Source organism: Phyllobates terribilis, unplaced genomic scaffold, assembly GCF_046119375.1.
Source record: "Phyllobates terribilis strain yellow unplaced genomic scaffold, ASM4611937v1 Scaffold_1__5_contigs__length_1240528914, whole genome shotgun sequence".
In the NCBI taxonomy this organism is placed as follows: Eukaryota; Metazoa; Chordata; class Amphibia; order Anura; family Dendrobatidae; genus Phyllobates; species Phyllobates terribilis.
This window is the reverse complement of record NW_027362761.1, coordinates 156002328-156020643: the sequence shown is the minus strand read 5'-3', so window position 1 is coordinate 156020643 and position 18316 is coordinate 156002328. Positions and strand designations below refer to the sequence as shown.

The 18316-nt window shown below is 40.5% G+C and overlaps 1 protein-coding gene across 1 annotated transcript in view; it reads left to right on the top strand.

Moving 5' to 3' along the window:
- Positions 1–18316, top strand: part of KDM4C (lysine demethylase 4C) — a 453452-nt gene that overhangs the window by 159475 nt on the left and 275661 nt on the right. Inside the window, exon 8 of the mRNA XM_073668849.1 lies at positions 5487–5624. Within this exon, the coding sequence (XP_073524950.1) occupies positions 5487–5624 (138 nt within the window). The remainder of the gene's footprint in view (positions 1–5486; positions 5625–18316) is intronic.

The window sequence follows — 18316 nt, the reverse complement described above, 5'->3', positions numbered from 1 at the left end:
CCTTTTGGAGAGGATACTGATGGATGTGTTCCATCACGTCAACTACCTTTTTGAGAGCAGGAGGGAGGGGCAGTCTGTGAGGAAAACTGCATTATCAAATGCCTATATACACTCCTCAAGATTGAAATAGCTACTCCAATAAGGAAAAGTTGTGGAATTGTGGAAATCACATGATTGATAAACCATGTTAATGATATGTAAATGCTAAAAAAAAAAGTAAAGAAAATTTTTAAAATCTCTATTTATTCAGTTTAGAGCATGAGCGCCATGCACAGAAATACACTCGCTTACATGCCTTGCACGTTACCAGGTTATTAATGATTGGCTGAGGTTGTCTGCCATGCTGAATGCACTTGGGTACGCAAATCATCCAGATCCGCTGCTGCCTTTGGAATTGCCGACCAATGACGTACCACCTGTGCTCAATGGGAAACAAGTCCGGAGACCGTATAGGCCATCGTAGCATGTTTAGGCCAAGAAGGCTGCTCAGAGTAGCACAAGAAACTTGTGGCCAGACAGTGTCGTTGGAAAAACTGCACTTGGGACCCTTTGGAAAAAATGTTCGTACCACTAGTTCCATGACCAAACCAATGTAACACCGAGTTGTTACAGTACTTGGAATGAAGACTAGAGGGTACCGTACACCACCCTATACCATAATCCCTGGAGTAGAACCGTTGTGTCGTTTCTTCATCAAGGGCTATTCATGGCATTGCCCACGTGGTTTCCAGATGCAGACCGACGGCTGGAATGGAGGTCTATCCTCCTCAGCGATAAGTCCCACTTTTGTCTTGGAGGCAATGATAGCCAGAGATTAGTTTGCTTTTTCTGGTCTTCCTCATACCCTGCCTTTAGCGATGACCAGTCATGTCTGATACAGCATATGCTTAGTTGTAGCAGTTGCTTGGGTCAATATGTCTTGGCCAGAGACAGTATATATGGGTAAGCATTGTTACAGGAGCACCAAAGGGGTGGGGAGTATAAGGTTTTTTTTAGACATGTTTTTTTCCCCCCGCAACAAAAAGCGAAATACAGTGAGGACTAAGAGAGGTATACTATATGCATGAAACCTAAAAGCATTGATTACATAACATGGGTAATGGTAATGGAGAGAAATTAATTGTAATATTTGAAGTGAGAAATTTTATTTTCTTAAGTTGAGGACATAGGATTCTCTGGCTTTCTTCTGGATATTCATTTATGATCAACTTACTTATCCTTATCTTCACATTGAATAGAGAACGCCACTTTTAGAGAGTTTGGTGCTGGAAGTGCTATTTATAATATCGAGACCATAAAGGCACTCAAGTTTTTTTGGCTGTTGGTGTGAGTAGTGATTTGGGTTGACAGATGAATATCCTACTTTGAGTTTCCATGAATCACAGGTATTCACTACAGGAGTTTGTCTAACAACATCACAGCAGTATTTCTGCTCAATGGAAAGTAGTGGGTTTCTAGTTTTCAAAGAATTCATCCCATCTTTGATGAGTGCCCCTGACATTCTTCATTGTGCGGTAGATTGTTAGTATGGTAATTGGCACAGTGTGTTTTTAATCATTATTGATTGGTGTCATTTTAATCTATTGTTTGTAAAAGTATCCCTGAGCTTTTCATTGCACAAAATCCTTTTGCAATCTACAAAAACTTTGTCTTAATAAACTTGGACATGAGATGTCGCATGTGTAGCTTGGCATATTGTACATTTCTTATTGAAATGTATCTCGGATAGCAAGTACATTGGATTTAATGGAATATTGTCTTAGCTGTCATACAATATGCCTACAAAATACACTGCTCAAATTAAATAAAGGGAACACTTAAACAACAGAATATAACTCCAAGTAAATCAAACTTCTGTGAAATCAAACTGTCCACTTAGGAAGCAACACTGATTGACAATCAATTTCACATGCTGTTGTGCAAGTGGAATAGACAATAGATGGAGATTATTGGCAATTATCAAGACACACTCAATAAAGGAGTGGTTCTGCAGGTGGGGACCACAGACCACATCTCAGTACCAATGTTTTCTGGCTGATGTTTTGGTCACTTTTGAATGTTGGTTTTGCTTTCACACTCGTGGTAGCATGAGACTTACTCTACAACCCACAGAAGTTGCTCAGGTAGTGCAGCTCACCCAGGATGGCACATCAATGTGAGCTGTGGCAAGAAGATTTGCTGTATCTGTCAGCGTAGTGTCCAGAGGCTGGAGGCGCTGCCAGTAGACAGGCCAGTACACCAGGAGACGTGGAGGGGGCCGTAGGAGGGCAACAACCCAGCAGCAGGACCACTACCTCCGCCTTTGTGCAAGGAGGAACAGGAAGAAGACTGCCAGAGCCCTGCAAAATGACCTCCAGCAGGCCACAAATGTGCATGTGTCTGCACAAACGGTTAGAAACCGACTCCATGAGGGTGGTATGAGGGCCCGACATCCACAGATGGGGGTTGTGCTCACAGCCCAACACCGTGCAGGACGCTTGGCCTTTGCCACAGAACACCAGGATTGGCAAAGTCACCACTGGCGCCCTGTGCTCTTCACAGATGAAAGCAGGTTCACACTGAGCACATGTGACAGACGTGACAGAGTCTGGAGACGCCGTGGAGAGCGATCTGCTGCCTGCAACATCCTTCAGCATGACCGGTTTGGCAGTGGGTCAGTAATGGTGTGGGGTGGCATTTCTTTGGAGGGCGGCACAGCCCTCCATGTGGTCGCCAGAGGTAGCCTGACTGCCATTAGGTACCGAGAGGAGATCCTCAGTCCCCTTGTGAGACCATATGCTGGTGCGGTTGGCCCTGGGTTCCTCCTAATGCAGGACAATGCCAGACCTCATGTGGCTGGAGTGTGTCAGCAGTTCCTGCAAGATGAAGGCATTGAAGCTATGGACTGGCCCGCCCGTTACCCAGACCTGAATCCGATTGAGCACATCTGGGACATCATGTCTCGCTCCATCCACCAACGTCACGCTGCTCCACAGACTGTCCAGGAGTTGGCAAATGGTTTAGTCCAGGTCTGGGAGGAGATCCCACAGGAGACCATCCGCAACCTCATCAGGAGCATACTCAGGCATTGTAGGAAGGTCATACAGGCACGTGGAGGCCACACACAATACTGAGCCTCATTTTGACTTGTTTTAAGGACATTACATCAAAGTTAGATCAGCCTGTAGTGTGTTTTTCGAATTTAATTTTGGGGGTGACTCCAAATCCAGGCCTCCATTGGTTAATAAATTTGATTCCCATTGATGATTTTTGTGTGATTTTGTTGTCCGCACATTCAACTTTCTACAGAACAAAGTATTCAATGAGAATATTTCATTCATTCAGATCTAGGATGTGTTATTTGAGTGTTCCCTTTATTTTTTTGAGCAGTGTAGATGGCCTAATTCATAATCTAGTTCTATTTGGCAAATGCTTTCTCATTGTGAATGTAAAAGTGTAACTTTACTGGATATGAACCACAGACATGTGAACAGAGCAGTAGTCACAAAAAAAAAACAAAGGCAAAAACAAAACAAAAAATCACGTGAGCCATACTTGATCACCTGTCCTCAATTGAACTCCCCCAGAGTTATTTCTGAAAACAAGGAACCATGAGGTTAATCAGCCATTCTTCTCTCTGCACAATGACACTGCCCCGGGCCTGGAAAGGCTCACAATTGGGGATGAGCGAGCATGCTCGGATATGAAGTCAATTGATGGTGCTCAGGTTCGGATAAAGGAGCCGGCGTGCTCATGTCAAATGCTCGGGTAGCCGCGGTCGCATGTATCGTGGCTGATTCACTGCTGCTAAACATGCGGAGAATGCCCATGTATCGCAACCCGGAGGAGGACAATTACATCCATTGCTGGTATTCCTAACCACAATCCACTGACTTCACCAAGTCTAGGCTGATTTTTCAGGGCAGAAAAATTTTAGATTGTTCTCATAGAATCATAGAATGGTAGAGTTGGAAGGGACCTCCTGGGTCATCTGGTCCAACCCCCTGCTCAAAGCAGGATTCACTAAATCATCTCAGACAGATGTCTGTCCAGCCTCTGTTTGAAGACGTCCATTGAAGGGGAACTCACCACCTCTCGTGGCAGCCTGTTCCACTCATTAATCACCCTAACTGTCAAAATGTTTTTTCTAATATCTAATCTGTGTCTCCTCCCATTTAGTTTCATCCCATTGCTTCTAGTCTTTCCTTGTGCAAATGAGAATAAAGATGATCCTTCTACAATGTGACAGCCCTTGACATATTTGTAGACAGCTATTAAGTCTCCTCTCAGTCTTCTTTTTTGCAAGCTAAACAATCCCAAATCCTGCAACCGTTCCTCATAGGACATGGTTTGCAGACCAGTCACCATTCTGGTCGCTCTTCTCTGAACTTGCTCCAGTTTGTCTATGTCTTTTTTGTCTATGTCTTTTTTGTCTATGTCTTTTTTGTCTATGTCTTTTTTGTCTATGTCTTTTTTGTCTATGTCTTTTTTGTCTATGTCTTTTTTGTCTATGTCTTTTTTGTCTATGTCTTTTTTGTCTATGTCTTTTTTGTCTATGTCTTTTTTGTCTATGTCTGTTTTTAGGGCAGATGCAAACAGATTCTGTTATCTGAGAGAATCGGGCTGATCATGAAAATTACACTAATCAAACTCTGTTCAGAGTATGAGGGTAGTGTGATTCAATTCTCTCAGATGAGGAGAAGATGGAGAAATATTTTTTCTCCATCTTCTCCATTGTGTAAATACATGGAAATTGGACTGCACTCAGATGTCATTCGAGTGCAGTCCAATGTTTTCCACTGACTCATTGACTTGTATTGTCCAGGGTGATCCCAATATTGCATCAAATTGGGCATGCTTCCTCGGTCCGAGGTAAAAGCTGGGACAAGTGTGCGGCTCCATAGAATAACATTGGTCTGGGTGCGATCTGATGTTTTGTCTGATTGCACTCGGGCCGATAATACGGCTGTCTGCACATGCTCTCAGTAGGATGATCTTGATAACTAACATTCATATAGTCTATCTGCAAAATGATGAAAAATTTTAATTCACCTGCGTGAAACCCAAAATAGAACAGTTTTTCATTTTGATAGGTTAATCGGTTTACAATAATGGCCCACATTTCTGATAAGGCAGGTTACCTTTTCCTACAAGAATAACATAATGGATTCTAAAATTCATTGTTGACATATTAACTAGGCCTGGATTGTTAGTCTGTGATGATATTGATCTGGCTCCCAATTTACATATGAATTTACCCATAAAGTTGAAATTTAATCAAACATTATATTGTAATTACATTGTCCTCTTGACAATCTGGCATGGGCAGCCATTGGGAGAAGCATTATTTTTGTGTGGATCTATTTGCCATGTTAGATCTGTGGTGGTTCTTATTTCCAAGCAGGTCATATTCCTGCATTCTCTCTTTTCCTGCTTTGATGTCTTTGTTAGATGTTATTTTTTTTTCCTTTTCACAACTCATCTAGCTTTTTGATTCTCCCCTGCAGGTTACACAAGAAGCTGGTGAATTTATGATCACTTTCCCATACGGGTATCATGCCGGTTTCAATCATGGCTTTAACTGTGCCGAATCAACAAATTTTGCTACAGTTAGATGGATTGATTACGGAAAAATAGCCAAACTGGTGAGTGGATGATTTGCTTCAGACAAGCATTGGTTGTCCTGCTGTGCTGCATGAAACCTGTGTTGTAAAATTTCAAGTTTACAACCTCAGCATATCAGACTGATAGCGTTTTGTTCAGCTTCTACTGATTGCGGGTTTGTGGACTAATGATATATTATTTAGGAAACTAGTGTTTTTCCTTGTTGTACCTGGGAAGATTGACAGGCATGCAAGGTGATCTTGGGACATTGGGATTTGTATTTTGATCAAAAACTGTCAGTGACATAGTGGTAATGCACCCCTGCACACATAGTGGTAATCTGCTGGTGGATCGTGTTTTAAACATCTTCGGCTAGCTAACTGAAAGAGTGGCTGCAGGGAGAAAATGAAGTTATATTCTCCCTGGAGTCTCTTGCTTCCAGACATAAGGGCGATGCAGGAAGCTGTACAAATCAGCACTAGCTTTACAGTGAGCATGCTGTAGTCACTGTACATGCTGCTTGACTGACAGCCTGCTCTGTACACACACAATGCTGAGCAGGCTGTCAGTCAAGAATCTGGGCGAGTGATAACTGCAACCACACTGTGTAGTGACTTCTGACTTTCACAGCTTCCTGCACCATTCCGATGAAGGGAAGCGAGTGGCTGCAAAGAGAATAAACTCTTACATTTTAAATGCAGCCCCCCTTTCAGTAAGCCATCCAAACATGTTTAAAATGCTGTTTACCTGCAGATATATTACTATGCCAGCAGGAAAAGTTTTTGTGCCTGAAGTTTTTCGATTAAGTTTAATGCCTGTCTTGTTAAAATGGAAAGGATTTGGTTTCAATATATTGGATTCTTGTTTAAATTATATATTTTTTTCATGTTATTCTTTGTCTTTTTTTCTGCTTTTTATAGATTAAACTTAGAATATTTTACTTTGTTATAGTAGCCTGATCTTGGCCTGGGTAAAACTTGTTTTTGCATAGAAGTACTACAAGCCCAATTTCCAAGAATTTGAGATGCTGTGTAAAATGTAAAGAAAAGAAGAATACCAGGATTTGGAAATCCTGTAGCCATACTTTATTTACAACAGAACATAGAACGCAGATCAGGAGATGAAAGTTAGAAATTTCTCCATTTTATTTGAAATAACTAATTTAGAAATTACTGGCTGCAGCACATCTCAAAAATGTTTGGACAGAGTTATGTCTACCATAGTGTAGCCTCCCCTCTTCTTTTTACAGCAGACTGTAAATTCCTGGAAGTGAGGAGACCAATTGGAGTTTTGGGAGAGGAGAGTTGTTTCATTCTTGTCTGATGTAGGATTCGAGCTGCTCTACAGTCCTGGGTCGTCTTTAGTGGGTTTTTAGTTTCACAATGCATCAAATGTTTTCTATTGGTGAAAGGTCTGGAGTGCAGATGGCTGGTTCATCACCCAAACTCTTCTGAGAAGCCATGCTGTTCTGTTGTGAAGGATGCAGTATGTGGTTTAGCATTGCTGAAATATGCAAGGCCTTCCTTTTAAATAGATGTAATCTGGATGGGAGCATATGTAGTTGTATAACCGCTATATAATGCTCAGCATTCACAGTGCCTTTCATGATGTGTGAGATGTCCATGCCATAGGCACTAATGCACCCCCGTAACATCAGAGATGCAGACTTTAGAACTGTGTGCTGATACCATGCTGGATGGTCCTTCTCCTCTTGGGTTCACAGGACATGGCATCTCTGGATTCCATAAGGAATTTCAAATGTTGATTCATCTGACCACAGAGCAGTTTTAAATTTTGTCTAAATCCATTAAAGGAGCTTGGGCATAGAAGACCGCATCGTTTCTGGATTGTGTTAATGTATGACATATTCTTTGCATTTAACTTGTATTTATGGATTGCAAAGCAAACTGTTCAGACAATGATTTCAGTGATTTACACAACTGAATCATGCCTACTCTTAATGCAATGCGGCCTGAGGGCCTGTAGATCATAAATATCCAATATTGACCATCAGCCTTGTCCCTTGTGCACATGGATTTCTCCAGAATCTGATTTTTTTGATATTATGTACTGTAGATGGTTGACTGTTAATTTTTTTTTTGCAATTTAACATTGAGGAACATTTTTCTTAAATTGATCCACAATTTTAGGCACAGTTGTTCAGATTGGTGAACCCTTGACTCTCTTTGCTTCTGAGAGACTTTGCCTCTCTAACATGTACCTTTTAGGGTGCAGTTAGATTGCCGTACAATTTGAAACGCGGTGCCCATCCCGTTACGATTTATACGTAGTCATGTGACTTAGCTGAAAATTGACTTAAGCTGTTTTTCATTAATACCACTAACGTCTTCAGCTTTGTTAATCTTGTCGCAACTTTTTTGAAATGTGTTGCTGCCATCAATTTAGAAATTAAGTAATATTTTCAAATAAAATGAAATAAAATATTCTCCTTCTGACACGTGTTCTATATTATTTTGTCAATAAAATATGGCTCACTGAGCGTAATCCTAAATAATCTTCGGCACTCTAAAGGGTTTAATTCCTTATCACAGAAATTATGCTTGAAAATATATTTCTAAGGCTATGTGCCCACGATGCAGAAATGCTGCATATTTTTTCCACTTCTCCCTGGCAGGAAAAATGCATGTGGTTTTTACATGCTTTTTTCCCACCGGTAGAAGCATTTGTCAAGCGTTTTTACATGCATTTCTGCATGCGGGTTCTCAAGCGCTTTCCAAGCGATTTTAGCATCACTTGAAAAGTGCTTGACAACTTGGTCACACTATATAAATCCATGCAACCGGCATGGATTTATATAGTGTGACCAAGTAATAGTTAAAAATAAAAAAAAAGAATAAAAATGGTAAAAAATAAAAAATAAAGATTATACTTGCCTTCCGATGGCCCCCGGTATTTTCTCCGCTCCGTCTGGTCTGTTGTATGGGTCGCGGTGGTGTGAAGGACCTGCGGTGACGTAATTAAGTCATGTGACAGGTCACGCGACAGCCTACGTCGGCGGTCGCGTGACCTGTCACATGACTAAATGATGTCATGGCAGGTCCTTCAACACCACCGCGACCCATACAACAGACCAGACGGAGCGGAGAAAATACCGGGGGCCATCGGAAGGCAAGTATAATCTTTATTTTTTATTTTAAATTATTTTTTTAACAGTTTGTATGGTACCTGGGTCTAGAGGAGAGTCACCTCTTCTCCAGTCCTGGGTACCATCCGCACATAGAAACGCATATTATCCGCATGTGCAAATGTGCTTACACGGATATTAAGCGATTCAATGCAAGTCAATGGCGGCAATTACGCTGCGTGTCCGCAAAATTAATGGACATGCTGCGTATTTTTCTGCAATGATAATCCGCAGCGGAAATTTCCGCAGCATGTGCAGATCACATGCGGATTATCATTGGGGACCATGGGGCACTTATTACCAAGTGGTTTTTAAGCGTTTTCTCTGCCGAAATTCCACGCCCAAAACGCTTGAAAAACGCATAGTGGGCACGCAGCCTAAGTCGCAGAAATTGGTTTTATACACCATTTCAGCCTATTAGGACCTTTGTCAAGTATTATCTGCATCATAATAATGAAAATAAACAAGAGAAGAAAATGGACATGTCCAATTTTAAGGATACTTATATAATACATCAATATTACATGTACATGTATAGAAAAGTTCAAAAAAGAGAAATCATAATCTATATACAGAGATCAATATCGATGGGTTATAGGAAAATGTATCACTGAGCGTAGGCAACAGAGACTGGTGTGTATATGCACTAGTACAATAAGGCTGTGTGCACACGATGCGTTTTTTATGCGTTTCCGCAGCGTTTCTGCAGCTGCGAAAAAGCTGCGGAAACGCATTAAAATCGCATGGTAGAAGGGCAGCAATGTTCCCCAATTGAAATCCGCATGTGCTGTGCCCATGATGCGGATTTTATGCGTTTATGCTGCACTCAAAAATCCACAGCATGTCCAGTAATTTTGCGGAAATGCGGCGTTTTCGCCACCATTGACTTGCATTAGAACGCGCCAATACCGCAAGACTGCATTTGTACTTGCGTTATTGGCGCGTTCTAATGTGCGGATGGTACCCGGGTGTGGAGGAGAGGAGACTCTCATCCACACCCAGGTACCATTAAAAAATCTGTAAAACAAGAATAAAATAAAAAATAAATGTATACTTACCTTCTGTCGGCCCGCGCACCGCTCCTGCTTGGTTCCCGGCACTTTGCAGTGAGTTGAAGGACCTGCGCTGACGTCAGAGTCATGTGACTGGTCACGTGACGCTGACGTCAGCAGGTCTTTGAATTCAATGTTGCCGGCAAGGAAGAACGGAGTGAGCAGGACAGCGCGGGCCATCGGAGGGTAAAGTATACATTTATTTTTTATTTTTACCATTCTCTTGGGTCACACTATATAAATCCATGCTGTTTGCATGGATTTATATAGTGTGACCTAGTTGTCAAGCACTTTCCAAGTGATGCTAAAATCGCCTGGAAAGCGCTTGTCAATCCGCATGCGGAAACGCATGTGAATCCGCATGTATTCCGCAGGAAAAAACGCATGTACAATCCGCATGCGTTTTTCTGCCAGGGAGATGCAGAAATGATGCAGAAATTTTCTGCTTCATTTCTGCATCGTGTGCACATACCCTAAGGCTGTGTGCACACGATGCGTTTTTAATGCATTTCCGCGGCGTTTTTGCAGCTGCGGAAACGCATTAAAAACGCATGGTAGAAGGGCAGCAATGTTCCCCAATGGAAATCCGCATGTGCTGTGCCCATGATGCGGATTTTTCCGCAGCGTAAACGCTGCGATCAAAAATCCGCAGCATGTCCATTAATTTTGCGGAAACGCTGCTTTTTCGCCGCCTTCGACTTGCATTAGAACGCATGGAATCCCCATCACTGTATATGTAGACGCGCATTCCATGCGTTCTAGTGTGCGGATGGTACCCGGGTCTGGATGAGAGGACTCTCATCCAGACCCAGGTACCATTAAAAAAAAAGAATAAAATAAAAAATATATATATATTCTCACCTTCTGGCGTCCCGCGCTGCGTCCTCCTGGCTTCCCGGGCACTTCGCGGTTGAATTAAGGACCTACGCTGACGTCAGAGTCATGTGACGGGTCACGTGACGCTGACGTCGGCAGATCCTCAATGTACCACTGCCGGCAGCCGGGACGGAGGGAAGCAGGACATCGGGGGCCATCGGAGGGTAAGTATATATTTATTTTTTGACATTCACACACTATATAAATCCATGCTGGTTGCATGGATTTATATAGTGTGAAGTTGACAAGCACTTTCCAAGTGATGCTAAAATCGCTTGGAAATCGCTTGTCAACCCGCATGCGGAAATGAAAGTGAAGACTGCTTCATTTCCGCATGTCCCTAGCAGGAAAACGCATGTACAATCCGCATGCGTTTTTTCCTGCCAGGGAGATGCAGAAACGCTCAGGAAAAAATCCTGAGCATTTCTGCATCGTGTGCACATACCCTTAGTGCAGTAATTTAGGAAGGAGAAGGAGCAACTTTTTTTTTTCAAGCACCACTCCAGCATTTTTGTGTTTTTTCAGTCCTGGAGTGGTGCTTCTAATTTAAGGTCCCTGCCCCCTGTCTTATACTCATCTCACCTTTTCTTGGCGCTGTCCCACAGCACCATCTTGAGACCGCAACTTCAGAAGTCGGAAGTTACATCACCAGCTCTCAATGCAAGTCTATGAAAGCCAGAACGAGGCTCTCCTAGACTTATATTGAGTTGCAACTTCCGGCTCGCTGCCAAACGGGAGTAGCGGTGACAAAAGGTGAAGGCTTCTGCAGATGAGTATAAGAGTAGGGTCAGGCTTAGATAAGAAGCACCACTCCAGCGGTAAAATTTTTTTAAAAAAAACAACAAATGCTGGAGTGGTGCTTTAAGCTTTTTTTTGTATCCTTTTAAATGTCTGTGATATATCTTTCCACATTTGGCATTTTGGCTTCTAATAAGGTTTATATCAAAGTTCACTTTTTTTTATCATTTACTCCCAAATGAGAATGAAAAGAGAGTGTGACTGAATAAACATTTCCTTTATACTTTTTTTTTACAGATTCTGTCCTGTTTTTGGTTAAAACAAAGTGTTAATGCATCTTACCAAGAACCTTTTATTGGCAGGTCTCTTTCACAGCACAGTATTTCTTTTTATGAGAATCTGTTTGCCCTTCTTCGGTGACTTTGGAAGTGACTCCAGTGGATTAATTGTAGACATAAACATAATACCACTCAATAATGTATTCAAAATGCTAGTGCTGAGAGCGTATACGAAAAGTGATGGCAAAATCTCGAGTCTTGAGTTTAAGCTGTCAATATGACCTTAAGGTGAAATCATTGACTACTAATGCTGTATTTAGCTGGCTGAGGTGAAAGCTGTAATGAAGCTTGTTTTCTTGCTTTGTAATCTGCACGCTTCATATGTGAAGCACGAGTTACTTCCAGCATGCTTAATATTAGTAAAGATCTTGCATCACATGGGAAATACTGCTACTCCTTAAATTGTTGATTTCAAAATAGTATGCTTAACCCTGCTGTTCTGTTCTGGTTTACTATACACTTATAATGTTCCGGTCATTTTTGACCAGATCTATTAAAGTCTTGATTTGTAGCTAATTTAAGTGTTTTATTTCAATACCTGTTGCATTATTATACTGTATGTGAACATGGTTGTTCAAAAACAAATGAAAAATGAAATCAAAAACTTAATTTTGTTTTTTTTTTGTATCAAAAAATGTTACATGGCCTTATTGCAATATTCATGCATATTGCACATAAAAAAATTCTTTATAGAACTGTAAACTATAGCTAATAACATCAAACTGTAAATATATTTAAAAAAAAATGTTTTATAAAAAAAGTTCATTTTTTTTCTATATAAACTGTTAAATAAGGTTCACAGTGTTAAATTTACTGTTTGCATTCATCACAAGTATAATTTACATGTCTTTTGCATAAGTACTTTGCACAACTGCAGCATATCCCATTTGTTTTGTGATTGCTTGATGTTGGACAGAATGCGCATCGTTTCCGTTTTAGGCTGGTTGCGTTGCTGGCGGAGGCCGTGGGTATCGTAGCAGTGCCGGTAGAAGCCATTGATTCACTTTCTTTAGCATGCTGTTGGATCCTGTGGACAATGGCTGCCGCTCCATCATCTCTGGGTGTTACTTTTCTTTCTTCGATATATGAGCTAACCAGTGATTTTCCCAACTCCTCTATAAAAATTCCTCTTTTATATAGTTTATTTTTGTTCCAATTTGGGTGTATTTCACGCCATAACACGAATGCATTGTATGCCGACACATCCAGAATGTTGTAAAAAACAACCATTGGCCATCGATTTGTTTTGCGTTTACAGGTGTAAGTGCCTATGATTTGATCTAGAGTATCAACTGCCCCTTTTGTGGCATTGTAATGTAAAATCATCTCCGGCTTTCTGTCGTCTCGATTACTGATTGCACTATCATGGTGCATTGTGCTCATCAGAATGACATGTTTGTGCTTTTTGGGAACATAAGAAACTACTGTTGTATCCTTAGTAAAATAAAACATAGAACTATAAACGCCTCTCTTAATGAGGATACCTTGTGGCAGTCCTACCTTATTTTTTCTAACAGTACCCAGCATGGTCATTTTTCTTTTCAGCAACATCTGCCCCAGTTGGTATGATGTGAAAAATTGTCGCATGTAACATTTTGTCTTTTGAGTCCATGTGTCGAATCCAGAACTACTCGCATACATTGATTTTTTTCAGCTCTTTCTCCAGTGTTTTTCCCTATGTATAACTGAGCATTTACAGCGTGTGAACTTTTGCTGTCGCACAGAGTCCATATTTTGATGCCGTACTTTGCAGGCTTACTTGGAATATACTGTCTGAACGGGCACCTACCTCTGAATGACACCAGTTGTTCATCTATAAATATACTGGAAGCGAATCCATCTGCTGTATCGTAATTTGAAAATGTATGTATGTCTAAATCAGCACGGACCAAAAGGACCTAGATAAATTGATAAATAGTAGATGCAATATATAGTCCAAAATGAGATTATAACGCCTTTATTTTACTCAAAAAATGGCTGGAGATTAGTATAAAAGGCTATCTGTAATTTTTGACTGAACAGTACAAGTGTAAAAAAAACAAAAACAAACCGTGGAGCAAAAAGTAAGCAAAAAAAAAAAAACTACACATAGTAAGAACCCCTCAAATGAGGAAAAGTCACTTAACCACAATTTTCATAACCGCATAATAAATATTTTAAAAAATATCAAATTTCAAATTCAGGGGGCTGTGCGCGGGCGGTCCCTGACAGCTGACACCCAGGACTCTGTGCCAGTAGCGGTGCCCGCACCGCTCCCGGCACTTTAACCCACTAAATGCTGCGATCACAGCATGTAGTGTGCTGGCAGAGGGAAGAAAGCCCCTCTACCCTTGGATCGGAGACCCCGTGACGTCATCACGGGACCCCCTCATTACCATGACGACATCCGGGTCACCAGAGCTAGCAAAGTTGCTAGATCATGCACAGTGCATGATCTGGCAACTTTCTGTCAGTGCAGAGCGAACAGCTTGTACAGTATAGGAATTCTGCTGCATCCCTATACTATACAGGCAATCAGACTGCAATTAGTTAACGTCCCATAATGGGACAAAGTGTATTGGTGGAAAAAAATTGTAAAAAGATAAAATAAAAAATCACAAAAATAATATATGTAGTACCAATAAATAAATATTTTTATGAAAATAAAAAGCAAAGTACACATTTGGTATCTCCACATCTGGAATGACCTGACCTATATAAAATTGTCCCACTAGTTAACCCCTTCAGTGAACACCGTAAAAAAATGAATAAAAAAGGCGAAAAAACAATGCTTTAACATGATACCGCCCAGCAAAAAGTGGAATAAAAGACTATCAAAAAGACGAATGTAAATAGAAATTGTACCGGTGAAAATGTCATCTTGTCCCACATAAAAACAAGCCTCCATACAGCTCCATCAGCCGAAAAATTAAAAAGTTATGGCTCTCAGAATAAAGCAATGCAATAATAATTTTTTTTTTCTATAAGAGTTTTTATTGTGTAAAAGCACCAAAACATAAAAAAAGATATAAATGTGGTACCACTGTAATCGTACTGACCTGAACAATAAAGCTGCTTTATCAACTTTACCACACGTGGAGCCACGACCAAGTATTGAGTGCATTTACTGAACATACATTTCAATAGGCCAACATTTCGGACTTTAAAATAATTTTCAAGCTGATGTTATAAGTATTCTAATTTACTAATGACTTTTGTGTTTTCATTGGCTGTAAGCCATAATCATCAACATTAACAGAAATAAACACTTGAAATAGATCACTCCGTTTGTAATGACTCTATATAATGAGTTTCACTTTTTGTATTGAAGAACTGAAATTAACTTTTTGATATTCTAGTTTAGGGAGATGCACTTGTATGTGGTCGAAAACTACTTTTGATGCACAGTGTAAAGCTCAGAAGGGAAGAAGCACCTTATTGGAGTTCAGATTTTGCTAGATTGATTTGCGGGTGCCTCCTCACATTGGCAGAGCCCCTGAGGTGCCAGAACAGCAGACCCCTCCATAAGAGACCCCATTTTACAAACTACACCTATCAACGAGTTTATCTAGGGGTGCAGTGATCATATTGACACCGCAGGTGGGTCACAGGATTTTATACCATTGGGCAGTGAAGAAAAAATAATTACATTTTTACCACCAAAATATTGTTTTAGCCCCAGATTTTACATTTGCACACTGGGAAATTGGTAAAAATGGCACCAAAATGTGTTCCATAATGTCTGCTGAATGTAGAAATACCCAATATGTTGCTGTACAGTACTGCTTAACCACTCTGTGAGACTCTGGAGGGACGGACCACTATTTGCCTCCTGGAGTGCAGATTTTCCTAGAATAGTATGCAGACTCCATATACAGAGACCCTAAGTGCTAAAAGAGCAGAATCCCCCCTCAAGTGACACCATTTTGAAAATTATACACCTTTGGGAATTTATCTACAGGTAAAGTGAAGATTTTGACTCTATGGGTGTTTTCCAGAAACAAGCAGCACTGGATGTTGCTGATTGAAAATTGCAAACTGCTGTTGTAGTGACCAGTATGCTGTAGTGCCCAGTACAATCTTCTGGAAACATGTACCCTGTAAATTAGATGGGCTCTCATCGCTACAGAAATGCCAACATGTGGACACTAATTGCGTTTTAGGCACACTGTGGGGTTCAGAAGGTGGGGTGGCATTTTGATTTGGGAGCGCAGAATTTGCTGATTTCTTTTGGGGGGCGAGGAGCCATAGTGCTTTTCCAGAACGTTTGTACTATCCGTAACGTGGAAGCCCTGTATTTTTCCAATAACAGATGACGGACCTGGAGTGGGGACTTACTTTTTTTTGTAGATTGATTTGAAGCTTTTGTTAGGAACATTTTACATAAAATTTTGGATCACATATATCTGGCACTCTACGCTAAGCACTTATATCGGGGTTTCCTTCTAAATCTCCGAATGACGTGATTCAGGTGAAACCCCCGAGGGATCCATTCGCTGTAATGAGGCAGCAGAGTTACTCTGGACTCCGTCTGGCCTCTGTTCAGCGGTTTCCTTTTCAGAAGTGCTGAAAACTGGCTGATGACAATTTTATGCACGTCTAAAAAGATGGACACCGCCAGATCACAGGTCAGGCAGCATCCACAGTGCCTCCATCTGCCTCATTATAGGGAATGTTCCGCTGGGGGTTCCGTCTTAATCACGTATTTCAGAGATTAACATGGAAACCCCAATGTAAGTGCTCAGTGTAGAGGGCAAGATAAATGTGAGCCGAACCTTACTGTGATCTTTGGGAGGCAGAATAGACAAATCAACAGCAGGTGAAGAATTGGTTTTATTTATTTTTTTATGCTGTTGCTTGTGCAGTATAAGTCATTTGACTACTTTATTCTTCAGGTCGGTGTGATTACAGCGATACCAGATTTATATCGGGTTTTTAAGTTTGGTTGCTGTCACACACTAAAAACCGCTTTTTGCATCACCATATTTTGAGAGCTATAATTTTTCTATATTTCGGCTGAGAGTCATGTGAGGGCTTGTTTTTTGCGGGAGGTTGACGTTTTTATTGGCACCATTTTCAGGCACGTGACATTTTTTGATCGCTTTCTATTCAGATTTTTGGGAGGCGGAATAAACCAAAAACAAAAACCAGCAATTCATGAGTTGTTGCTAGTTTTTTTTTTTTTTTTTTTTTTTTTTATGTGAAGAACTGAAATAAATAAACTTTTTGATATTCTAATTTAATGAGATGCACCTGTATGGGGTATCGGCGTACACAGGAAAAATTTCACAACACATTTTGGGGTCCATTTTTTCCTGCTATCCTTGTGAAAATGAGAAAATTTCAGGCTAAAAACATTTTTGTAGGAAAAATATATATTTTTTTCATTTTTACTGATCCAAGTTGTAAAATCCTGTGAAGCAGCGAAGTAAATTCCTTGAGGAGTCTAGTTTCCAAAATGGGGCCATTTGTGGGGTTTTTCCGCTGTTTAGGCACATAAGGGGCTCTCCAAACGCGATATGACACCCGCAAACCTTTCCAAGAAAGTCTGCGTTCCAAAATGTCACTTCTTCCTTTCTAGCCCTGCCGTGCACCCAAACAATAGTTTTCCCCAACATATGGGGTATTTGCGTGCTCAGGAGAAATTTTACAACACATTTTTGGGGTCCATTTTCTCCTGTTATCCCTTTGAAAATGAAAAACATTTGTTGGAAAAATGTAAAAATTTTATTTTTACGACTCAATGTTATAAACTTCTGTGAAGCACCTTGGGGGTTCAAGGTGCTCCCCACACACCTAGATAAGTTCCCTGAGGGGTCTAGTTTCCAAAATAGTGTCACTTGTGGGGGGTTTCCACTGTTTAGGCACATCAGCGGCTCTCCAAACATGACATGGTGTCCGCTAATTATTCTAGCAAATTTTACAGTCAAAAAGTCAAATGACGCTCCTTCCCTTCTGAGTCCTGCTGTGCGCCCAAACAGGTGGTTTTCCCACACACACTGGTTATTGGCGTGCTCAAATATTGGGGTCCATTTTTTCCTGTTATCCTCATGAAAATAAAAAAAAATTGGGGTCTAAAGTAACATTTTTTTGAAAAAAAAAAGTTAAATGTTCATTACTTTCTTCCACATTCCAAAAATTCCTATGAAGCACTTGAAGGGTTAATAAACTTCTTGAATGTGGTTTTGAGCACCTTGAGGGGTGCAGTTTTTAGAATGGTGTCACTTATGGGTATTTTCTGTCATGAAGGCCCCTCAAAGTCACTTCAAATAAGATGTGGTCCCTAAAAAAATGGTTTTGTAAATTTTGTTGGAAAAATGAGAAATCGCTGGTCATCTTTTAACCCTTATAGCTCCCTAATAATAAAAAAAAAAAAAATTTGGTTCCAAAATTGTGCTGATATAAAGTAGACATGTGGGAAATGTTATTTATTAACTATTTTGTGTGACATATCTCTCTGATTTAAGGGCATAAATATTCAAAGATTGAAAATTGCAAAATTTTCGCCAAATTTCAGATTTTTTCCACAAATAAACGCAAGTGATATCAAATTTTAACCACTTTCATGAAGTACAATATGTCACGAAAAAGCAATCTCAGAATCT